Below are 12,235 nucleotides of genomic sequence, written 5' to 3'. Positions count from 1 at the left end.
AACAGCTCATGTTGCAGAAAAGACAGTCTGTTCCATAAATGCTCTTGTGAAAATTGGATATTCACACACAGAAGAATGAAACTAGATGCTAATATCTAAACAGCTGCAAGAATGAACTCAAAATAAATTAAAAACTTTAATGCAGAAGTTAGGGATGTAACAGTGTTTTTAGATAATATTCTGTTATCACTTGTATGTGGGTAGCATACATAGCATGGTTTTGGGCCCAGAACAGTTTAAGAAAAAAGACTTAAATGTAAATGTGGAACTGTGAAGCTACTAACAGAAAAAATGGGGGAAATGCTGGAGCATATTGGAAAGGGCAAGTGCTTTGGTGTTGTTTGGACAAGACCCCCAAAGCACAGGAAACAAAAGTACCAATAGATATTTGGGTTACACCAAACTAAATAATCTTGTGCATAGCAAAAAGAAAAGTCATTAGAGTGTAGAAAAAAACCTAGAAAATGTGAGAAAAAAAATTGCAAACTATAATTTATCAAAACATTTGTACCTAGATTATGTAAGAAGTGTCAAAACTCAAAAGCAAATAAGCAAACAGCCTTATTTTGAAGTGGACAATAGACCTAAGTAGACATTTCTCAAAAGAAAATACATACACATATGGCCAACGGGTATATTAAAAAATGCTCCGATGTCACTGATTATTAAGCCAATACAAATCAACAGTGCAAGGAGATACAATGTCTCATAACAATGGCTATTATAAATACACTCAACAGTGGTCCTAAGGATGTGGAGATAAAGGAAGCCCTGTACACTGTTGGTGGGAATGTAAATTGTGGCAATATGAATTAGTATAGACATCATGAATGACAGTATGGAGGTTCCTTAAGATTTTAAATTAAATACAAAAGTACTATATAATCCAGTGATTCTATTACTGAGAATAGTTAGATCAGCATATCAAAAAGATACCTGCTTTCCCATATTGTTGGCAGCAGTTTCACACTAATTTAAAAAAAAAAGGAAAGTGTGTATAAGCCAATGAACAATAAACAAAATGTAGATATACATCATGAAATACTATTCATCCACTATAAAGGATAAAATTCTGTCCTTTGAAAGCATCTGTAGATCATTATGCTATATGAAATGAGTCAGATGAAGGAAAACAAGTACAACCTGATCTCATTCATCTGTGAATTCTAAAAATGATGGTCTCATTTAGGTTAGTTACTAGAAATCAAGGAGATGAAAGGGGAAAGGTAGATGGGGAAAAGTTGATCAATTGGCACTAAACTACAGTTATATAGGAACAAGAAACTTTAGTTTCCCATTGCACAGATGGGTGGCTACAGATGACAATAATGGATTGTACATTTTAAAAAGTGAAAAGGAAGTATTTGAAAGATTTTGCTCTAAAGAAATGAAAAATGTTTGAAAAGAATGATATGCTTAGTCTGATTTAAACACTACAAATTGCATAGATGTATCAAAACTATTACATAGTATCCAATTAATATGTGTGAGTTTTATGTTTATGTCTCTCAGTTAAAATGAACTCAAAAGAAAAAATGTACTGTCAAACATTTTCCTAACTTGCTTTGTAAAAATGAGAATAGACATAATTCATACAGATAGCCAAAATAGATAAATAACAAACTCTTTATCACATCTTAGTAAGTTTTTCTGCCAAGGTGACACCTACCCAGAATATTAGAGTACGATGCCCCATCATTTGAATCTCTCCTATTTTAATCTATTTTGATCTTGAACAAAGGACATCAGCTTTTATTTCTGATGAAGTCAGTGAAATGCACATATATTCAACAGTTTTGCTATGCCCCTTATTGTATCAGATCTCATACAATTGCAACAATAAATCTGAAGACACAATTGAGTACCCCTGAGGGAGACATTATGGAGTGGTCAGAAGAGCAGATATTTTGAAGTCAGATTATACTGAGTTGAATTTCACATTGCCTATTTCTTTGGTTTTGTGACCTCACATCTCTGGTCTTGATTTCCCTTTTATTTAAAAAGTCTAAATAAAAAAAGAACTAACAAATTTCAGTTTGAAAAATACAAGACAGGAAATAAAAGAGCAAATACAAAACTGCTCTCACAGATTTGCACAAATTTCCCTTTTTCTTTTTGATTTAAAAATATTTCACTTTTCTGCATCTATAAAAATGTAATTAAGGTAAATATAATAGAGATTAAAACATATATATGTATATATGTGTGCATATATATATATATATAAATATATAAATACATAAATATATATAAATATACACACACACATGTGAAAGAGAGAGAAACAGAGAGAGAGAGAAAGAGGAGATATCCCCGAATATATATGGATACTGAGAATCAAATCAAACCCAGGGCATTTTACCACTGAGCAATATGGTCAGCCCTTTTTTTCTTTCTTTCTTCTTCTTCTTTTTTTTTTTTTTTTGTTTGTTTGAGACAAGGTCTCATTAAATTGCTCAGATTGACCTCTAACTTGCACTTCTCCTACCTCAGCCTCCCAAGTATCTCTAATTACAGTTGTGTGCCTCTTTATCCAGCTAAAACAGATACGTTTTTTGAACTATAGTATTTTAATATAGAAATATAACTAAAGAATAAATAAAAATAAGCACAGACAGGAAATAACCAAGATTTAAATGGAAAATGGAATCATAAAATATTCCAAAAGAATACTGACTCAAAAATGTGAATGCGGAGATAAGAAAAAGAGGAGTAATTACAAAATATACCAGAGCAATGTCCATGAAAATTAACTAAATGTTTAAGCTCCCTCAGATAGTATACCTTGTCTTCTTAATTCAAAATTGCATCCTTGAGTCTCCTCTGGCATAATTTTATTGGATAAGAAACCAGCATATTGGGCTGGAGATGTGGCTCAAGCGGTAGCGCGCTCGCCTGGCATGCGTGCGGCCCGGGTTAGATCCTCAGCACCACATGCAAACAAAGATGTTGTGTCCACCGAAAACTAAAAATAAATAAATAAATAAAAATATTAAAAATTCTCTCTCTCTCTCCTCTCTCACTCTCTCTTTAAAAAAAAGAAACCAGCATATTTATTATTATTTTTGCAACTTAAATTATTACACATTTAGAACCTTAAAACATACTTATGACCTTAAAGTTTTCATGGGTCATAAATCCAGGCATAAAAATGGCTTAGGTAGCTCTTCTGCTTTGTGTCTCATAAGACCAAAACAGAGGTGTTGGCTGGGCTCATTTTTTCTTCTGGAGACTTTGGGGAGAGTAATGAGCTTTGAAGTACATTAGGGTTGTTGAAAGAATTCAATGCCATGTTGCTGTGGAACTGAGGTTCCATTTGCTTGCTGAATGTCAGCTGCTAACAACTACACCCTGCTAGAGACTTCTCTTAGGATTTTGCAGGGTCCTGATGCAAGGCCCTCTACCTCATAGGCAGCAACGTTGTTCTTAGGTCTTCTCATCATGTTTCATCACTTTTAATTTATTTTTATGCTGCTTGTCCTTGTCTCAATTCTGTCTGTTCTTCTGAGAGTTCAAATGATTCCATTGAGCTCACTTGGATAACCGAGGATAACCTCCCATTTAAAGAAATCTTTGACTTTAGTAAGATATATAAAGACTCTTTTGCTAAGTATGGTCACATATTAACAGGTTTAGGGAAATACAGCAAGAAAACATTAGTGTGAGACATTATTGCATCTGTCATTAATAGTACATTCATAGTGCACATATTAGTTTTCGTAGTTTCAATTAAGATTGCAGAATCTGGTTTAATTTTTATTCAACGGAGTTTTCCTCCATTACTAGGGATTGAACCCAGTACCTCATACATGCTAGGCAAGTGCTCTACCACTGAGGTACATCCCCAGCCCCTAGGGACAATTTTTGAAAAAGGGCAATAATAAAAACACTGCAATAATCTCTTGAAGAATCCCAATGAATCCCATTAATATGTACAATTAATATGTGTTAATAAAAAGGGCATATATTCTCAGTCCACTCAGGTTATCTAATATAGTATAGTACAGACAGCTAAAGAGTAATATAAAATTACTGAAGAGACATTTTGTCATAATGGCCTATAACCAGACATTGAAGTTGAAAACATGAATTTCACAGGTCATTGAAAGGGAAAGAAATTTTGGAAATTGTCAAATGAATGCTTAAGAAATTTGACAAAACTTTCACTAAAAGCTGAGATACATATAATGTTTTAATGACTCTTCATAAGAGTGATAATATGGTCAGAAAATTTGTAGGTTATGCGTAACAGAATAACAAAATGGAGTATATGTGTGATAGTGGGTTTTAAATGCTCATAAATCTTAATACTTTTTACCCGTAGTGGTACCCTACTATTGTTACAGAAAACCTATAAATGGAAACAGAGCAGTGTCTGTCTAAGTATGGTTATGAATGAAAAAAAGCACTTCTCAGAGCACTTCTCAGATTTTTGGGTTCCATTATAAATATTTTCATCAGAGCCATCACTGTTCATTTGACACTGATTTTCATTTTCATTTGAATATTAAACAAAATTGATAAATTAGCCACTGACAACTTGTAAGTCCACAAGAAAAGAAATTAATATCCTATTTTTTCTGATCTTGTACTTCAATTTACATTCCAGTAGTGTCTTAACTGACACCAGCATATGCTAGATACAAAATTAATAAATATCTCTAAGGTATAATATAGTGTGCTTCTGTATTAAAATAATGTTTGACTTCTCTTGTAGAGACAGAAGTTTATAAACAGTCATGATTTTCCTTTTATGAATTTTTCCCCCTACTCTTCATGCAGGGGTAAAAATTGTTCTCTTGACAGTTTTTCTTCATGCTCAGCTTGAATATAATTTATTAGCTTACAGAATCTCATAAGATAAAGCTCTTCCTTCCAGGCACTACAAATATTCATAGGCCAGATCATGACCAGAGTTCACATCAGCTCATTTGAATTTGAAGGATCTGTTATATGACTAACAGGAAGGAGACTAATGAGTTTCTACCTGGAAAAAGTGATTTGGAATTTGGAATTAGGTATTCTAAAGACAAAGGGATTTGGGTAGGAAAGGTTTAAAGAAGCACTGTAAGAGGATGTTTTGTTGGCTATAATTTTGCTTTCTTTTTTTCTTGTCTATCCTCATTTTTTCAAATTCTGCTGCAGTAATATATGACAGCATATTTAAGAACTTGATGACAAAAACACAATTCTTTGGAAACCATGTAAGGGAAGAAAAGTGGCAGACCTGGTGGCATTGTTCTATTTGCTTTTGTTGTTATTGTTTTAAGTTTTCAATTGTAAATTTGGAAGATAGAAAGACATACATAAATATTAATGAAAATTTCTCTTTATATAAGTCAATGTTAGTACCAATGATAATGCTCAGAAATACAAAATCCCACTTACAGTGTTCATGCAAACAGTAAATATTTATATGTATTAAGATTTCACTATGTTCAATTTTTTTTGAGAGAGAGAGAATTTTTTAATATTTATTTTTTAGTTTTTCAGTGGACACAACATCTTTATTTTATTTGTATGTGGTGCTGAGGATTGAACCCAGTGCCTCGCGCATGCCAGGCAAGTGCGCTACCACTTGAGCCACATCCCCAGCCCAATTGAACATAACATGATTTTTTGTTGTTGTTTTTGTTTTTTGAGAGAGAGAGAGAATCTTTTCTTGCAGATGGACACAACACAATGCCTTTATTTTTATGTGGTGCTGAGAATTGAACCAAGTCCCGCCTTTGCTAGGCAAGCGCTCTACTGCTGAGCCACAATCCCAGCCCTATTCAAATTTTAATGATGAATTTTTTAAAAAATATTTTGATCATGAAAATTGAGACACACATACACACATACACACACATGATATAATTCCTATGATAAACAGGTTTGTTATTTATCTAGAGGGACAAACAGGAAAATATCAATCCCACCAAACTTGTAAGTATCAAGAAAATTATAACAAAAAAATACACATTAGTAGTATAGAAATGGTATGGAAATGCTTAAAAACTTCAGTATGAGATATGTAAAGCAACTTATTAGATTGTTACTATACATATACACATATGTGTTTGTATATGCATGTCTTTTTTTCATATATGTATATGAAAAATTCTAAAAGCAAAAATTAACAAATTTGGGATTTTGAACTTAAAATATTAAGACTTTTCTTACTCTGCTCCCTGGAAACTACCTTCTCTGTTTAAAATAAAAGCAGAATATCTTAAGTAAATATGAAAAAATAGAAACATGATGTCCTTAAACCTATTTAAAAATAATGAAATGATGACTGTCTATTTGGGCTGCCTTGGAACACAGAAATTTGAGATAGGATTGGATGTAGATGGGATTTACTAAGGAACTGCACCCAGAAAATTTCCTCGAGGGAGTGAGGTAGGCTGAAGAGAAAGGAGGAAGGGCTAAGTAGTTTGTGGTTTCAGGCTGGAACAGCTTAAGCCTAGGATCTGACTTTCTGGAACATAGACTATTGTTTACAATGTTCTGACCTGGAGGCCAAACACCTAGGCTTTTGTATCCTTGCATTAGTCAATGGTTGCTCTCTGGGGTGGGTAGTACTGTTTTTCAGGTATGTCCAGGTAAATTGCTTCCCATACACAAAGGGAAATAACTCCTCCACAGAAACAATGAATGGAAATTTTATCTGTAGTACATGCAAAAGCTAGAAGATGGATGTGAGTTTTTTTTTTTTTTTTTTTTTTTTTTTTTTAGTTACAGTTACTACTAGTACTACTTAGGTCCATATGATTCTTACCTTAAACTCACTCTTTTCAGATACAGCTCTTCCATAATTCTGACTAACCCCAAAACTTTTGTGGAATGACCTATATTTTTGCTGCTGTGGTTATCCTGAGGCTATTACCCAGGTTTAACCATCTTGGTGCTCTATTTCTGTCGCGTCTACCCGCCAGCAGGAATGACGACAACAACAGGATTCTTCTTTAACACGCTTTATTGGGAGCATCCACTAGGTATTGTTGAGAGAAAGACCCCGAGCCCGAAAAAACCACCCCTTATATACTTCAACTGCGGCCCTGCTCGTACACCATTGGACAAAGAGCGCATAGCAACACAGCAGCAGCCAATAGAATGATAGACCCGGCACTTGCACACAAGGAAAGAGACACCCAGTTCCAGCTTGTGCTCAAAACAGCAAGCACTTCTTGAAAACAGTTTGTTCCAGGAACTAACCAACTGATACATTCCATTCTAGGGAGTGGCTGAAAACAAAGAACTGGGTCTCCGCCCAAGAATTAGGCTCACGCCCACACAAGGCAGCACAGCAAAATAGCTCACCACAGTTCCCCCTTTTTTGTTTTGTTCGAGCCATTTGAAATTCTCCCGATCCAGGAAGTGTCCTCATGATGACCCCTCCGATCAAGGGTGGCATTCAAAGGCCAAACAAGGAAGTCACCTTTCTGAGTGCAATGGGCAACATTTACCCTTCAGAGTGCAAAGGCTGTCTCCCTTTGACATGGAAGCCTTCCAAGGTGCAATGACAGCAAGGTCACTTGGTGTGCAAAGGCCATCCATATCTAAATAGAGGGCTTAAGATTTTGCCAAGCTGGCTAGCCAAATTTGTGGGGAGGCCCCAGCTTCCAGTGCAGCGAGCACCTGAACTACCTTGACTCTATCACTCTGCTGCGTGCGTCGCATACGACAAATCATCCAAAGGCATAAGACAAGGCCACAAAGAAGCATAGCACCAAATAAACCAACCCCTACCCACTCTTTAAAGTAGGAAAATATAGAAGAAGCCCAGGAGGCAAAGTCTGCAACAGAAAGAGGTTCCATGCGTGTTCCATTTAAGTTGGCAATCTGAGACAGCAGTTCTTGAGTGAGTCGCTCTCCTTCCTGGGTCCAGTTTCCCTGTAAAAATCTAGACAATCTATTACTCTGTTCCACGGAAGCAGTCATATTGTAATATAAAGGAGTAACACACACATACTTATAATGAGATACACATCCTAACTGAGTAATTTTATAAACTTCCTCTACTTGTTCTTGTATTATATCTAGTCTTTGATTAAGCAAGTAGATACCAGCAGTAAGATGTCTATTGATTTCTTCCACCGTAGTTAAGGCTTTAGCTGTTTGATCTACTACACTATTAATGACTTGAGCTGTTTGTACCTGAGAGGCCATAGCTATGGCTGCAGTGGTAGCTGCTGCGGCAGACGCCACAATAGCTGTAACTATAGCAGCTGTAATGCCGAAATCTCTCCTTTCCCTGACCAACTGTACCAGGGGAAAAGAACTAGGATCGGCCTCAACTGGCATGGGCACAAAGGTCGGAACCTTTACCACCAAAGCCAATGACAAGGAAGTATTCCAACACTGGATTAAATAACACTCTTTTACAGTACAATTAACTATAGTAGAATTGTCAGTATGATTAACAAGTAAGAACATGAATGGCGGCTGAACGCATATTTCAGCAGCAGGAAAAGAAATATTATAGAATTCTTCATTGATAGTGATATTTGATAAGTATTTTTTGATCCCAAATTGACATGCATTTCCAGAAACATTTTTAATCCAATGAACTCCCTCGTTTAAATAGGCTATAGCGGAGAAGTCTGTTCCCGCTCCCACCTCATTATATAATACCCAAGAGTACCAAGGCCATCCTGCCAGATTTGTCCTAGTAGAATTTCCACTAATACTAAAAGAAAACCCCCTGAGGGGAGGGGACAACTGGAAACCCGGGGCAACTTGTTTTTCTGGAACCAGAGGACTCTGGCAAGGAGTAAACTCTGGCGGAAAGGAATAATCAATCGGGTGAACATCGTGGCCCAGGTCTCATTTTGGTAGCATTTGGTGTCCCCTGAAAGGAAAAGTTTTTCTTAAATGTCCTTTATGGCCACAATTGAAGCAAGAAGAGGAATTTTGGTTTCCTTTGGTTGCCGCAACTACTGCCGCAGCTAACCCTGCATTTGTCAAAGGACCTCCTATCTCTCTGCATGCCTTTATCCAGTCCTCCAATCCCTTTTCTTTCCATGGTGTTATTGCCCTTTTACATTCTGTAGTACATTGTTCATACACTAACTGCTTCACTAGGGGCATCGCCTGCTCCGTATCCCCCAAAATTTTTGAAGCTGCTTGAAGCATTCAGGCGACAAAATCTGAAAATGGCTCAGCTGGGCCCTGTATGACTTTTGTAAGATTCCCTGTTGTTTCACCTCTATTGGGGAGAGCCTTCCAGGCACGTAAGGCCAAAATATTTATTTGTTGATATACTGCTATCAGATAATTGATTTGATTGAGGCCCCACTGGCCTGTTCCAGTTAGCATATCCATATCCCAGGCGGGTTGACCATTGGATGCATTTATACGAGCCTGTTGTGTAGCGGCATCCAAGTATAACACCTTAAAATCAAGATACTGTCCCATAGAGAGACAAGCCTTTGCAAGATGATACCAATCCAAGGGTGTCATAGCGCTATAATGTAAGCGCTCAAGCAATGCAATTGTAAAAGATGCCGTGACACCATTTGTCCTCACAGATTCAGCTATATCTTTAACTAATTTATAAGGCACAGGCTCAAAATACCTCTGACCCTGTGCATCCTCAAAAACAGGAAACACACCCTCCTCCTCTAATTTCCTCCAAGTACTGCGCTTTATGAAATCACAACATCCACCCGGAATACTGGGCGGAGACCCTTTATGGGGCAATGGTTGCTTAGTTACAGAATACGCTGGAGGCTTGGAAGGGAGAAGGGCGGCGGCCATTATTGCGTCATAGCGGCCATGTTCATACTCAGCCGCCATTTCCTCCAAACTTTGTTCTTCTTCTGGGGTAAGATCCTCTGGCTCGCCTTCCGATTCTGATTCGTCCGAATCAGCTATCTTTAATTTTCGGAAAGCGGATAAATCTGGGTAAAGTTTCCGACGCGCTCCCAACGCGGGAGTCACATCCTTTGGTTCCTTGAGTGCACTTTCACTTAACTTTGTATTAGTTCCCCGTCTTTGTTTTGTTTCATGTACTCCTTGTTTAGATTCCTCTGACTCTGACCGACTATCCTGATGTTCTGTCAAAATCTCCTGTCCCCTTTTTACAACATCAGCACAACGAGTGTCCTCCAAACATGCCTTAATTAAGCGCCACAGCGGTTTAGTGCCAGGGCGCAACTTTCTTTGTTGTTCTATACGATCTATGTCTGCACCTAGCTTATTCCAACAAGGCACGGCTAAACTGCCCGTGGATTCAAACCAAGGGGCGACATCCTCCACCTCCTTCAAAAAACTTCTAAGGACAGAGTCTGAAACACGCAGCTTACGCTGATGCAAAAGTTCTTGCAATGGTTTCAAGAAGACTGACTGATGTTGCCCCATAGTAGGACACCGTATTAGGTCAGAGTCACCGGATCAGGGGACTACTTACCGGTACCGCCGCTCCGCGTGTAAAGTTCTGAATCCTCCCGCAAATTCTCGGGGGTCCCCTCACAGTCGACAGATGACAGGTTCCCGGGTTTCAGCACCACTTGTCGCGTCTACCCGCCAGCAGGAATGACGACAACAACAGGATTCTTCTTTAACACGCTTTATTGGGAGCATCCACTAGGTATTGTTGAGAGAAAGACCCCGAGCCCGAAAAAACCACCCCTTATATACTTCAACTGCGGCCCTGCTCGTACACCATTGGACAAAGAGCGCATAGCAACACAGCAGCAGCCAATAGAATGATAGACCCGGCACTTGCACACAAGGCAAGAGACACCCAGTTCCAGCTTGTGCTCAAAACAGCAAGCACTTCTTGAAAACAGTTTGTTCCAGGAACTAACCAACTGATACATTCCATTTTAGGGAGTGGCTGAAAACAAAGAACTGGGTCTCCGCCCAAGAATTAGGCTCACGCCCACACAAGGCAGCACAGCAAAATAGCTCACCACATATTTCCAATCTGTTTTCCCCATTGGTGAGTGTCTAAGTTGGTTTAGGAGGCTTTCCTGAAGTGATGATCAAGGACTACACTCCATTGGACTGTGATCTTCCTCTTTGTCATACCTTTAAGAAAACTTATTGTTGTATTTTCACACTTATAGTGGGGCTGGGCATGTGACTATTCCAAAATGTTCAAAGCATGATTACCAAAGATATTTTCCCTATTATATATGCAGCAGTAGCTTCTACCTCCAATATGTTGAGTCTGAACTTGTTTGAGTTCTTGAAATGCCCAAGGGGTTGTCATGGTTTTAAGATCAGTGAGATGCTTATTTTATACCCAATCTAGGAACCAAATCCCTGAATCCAAAAGCATACATTTATAGGATTAAGAAACGACTGCTCACCAACTGAGTAGCTGAGATCAATTGTGAATGAGGTTACTCATGCCTTTGCCCTTTTTTTCCTTAACCATGACGTTTTACTTCCTTCTGATACTACCTTTCTCTTGTAAATAAGATGGTAGTTTCTGGATGTAAAAATAAGTAATAAATCTCTCATCATTTTTATATTTTGCAAACATTTTGCCATGCCAATATTCCCTTGTTCCGTTTAAAAAGTGATATATTTGAATATGAATCTCTGAGCCTTTATGGATAGTGATGCTGCTTGAGGTACTATTCATGAGAAATGGAAGCCCTCGTCTATAAGGTGATTCACTCCATATCATGATGAAACTTTTCCTTTTATGAAAATAGCAAAGAAAATGTGTAAACAAGTTGTTACTAAGTAGGTAGTTGAATTCTCCCAAGTGATGTTTATTATCTGTGATACACAGGTTTAAGATTTAGTGGCAACATAAGTTATTTCGGCTGTATCAATTGAAAAATTGTCCTCCTGGGGTAATACCTTTCTCTCCTCTCTGTCACTACAGCCAAGTCCCAGGGTCCTTAAGGAGGACAGCTACTGGCAAAATCTCAATAGAAGCCCAATGATGACAATTAACTTGTAAGGTATTCTTCCTGTGTGTATTCCTATATACCCATCTATATTTCACCTCCAGTTAACTATTTTGTGGTTTATCTTACAAATTTACTTCTTAGGTCCCTAAAATATAAACTAAGCCATTTACCACTGCCAAGAGGTCTACATATTTCCTTAAACTAAGAAAAGTTTCTTCTCTATGCAAATTAAATAATTGCTATATCATCAGTAGCTCTGTTTCTTAGGAGCATTCCCATTCTCAAAACTACAAAATAAATTAAGAATAAATAATATAGCTAATACAAAAGCACAGGAAAATAAAGCAAAAAATAGACAAATGGGGGTTATGTCAAAA

General features: G+C 37.4%; 1 protein-coding gene across 1 annotated transcript; it reads right to left on the bottom strand.

Moving 5' to 3' along the window:
* Positions 1–7,415: 7,415 nt before the first annotated feature.
* Positions 7,416–9,244, bottom strand: LOC308640731 (uncharacterized protein). The gene is made up of 2 exons (XM_081278542.1): positions 8,939–9,244; positions 7,416–8,653 (listed from the first exon to the last, which is right to left on the bottom strand). The coding sequence occupies exons 1-2, from the start codon at positions 9,118–9,120 to the stop codon at positions 7,558–7,560; spliced, it is 1,278 nt and encodes a 425-aa protein (XP_081134668.1). The 5' UTR covers positions 9,121–9,244; the 3' UTR covers positions 7,416–7,557.
* Between the last annotated feature and the right edge of the window lie 2,991 nt (positions 9,245–12,235).

The sequence above is a fragment of the Spermophilus citellus genome (genome assembly GCF_964194105.1).
Source record: "Spermophilus citellus genome assembly, chromosome: 1".
Taxonomy (NCBI): domain Eukaryota; kingdom Metazoa; phylum Chordata; class Mammalia; order Rodentia; family Sciuridae; genus Spermophilus; species Spermophilus citellus.
The sequence above is the reverse complement of the archived record's forward strand: the minus strand, read 5'-3'. Positions and strand labels throughout refer to the sequence as shown.

Coding starts and splice junctions, on each gene's coding strand:
- LOC308640731 (XM_081278542.1), bottom strand. CDS start 9,120: ATGCTTCAAGCAGCTTCAAAAATTTTGGGGGATACGGAGCAGGCGATG. Junction 8,654..8,938: donor GGTCCTTTGACAAATGCAGG/GTTAGCTGCGGC, acceptor AAATTCTACTAG/GACAAATCTGGCAGGATGGC.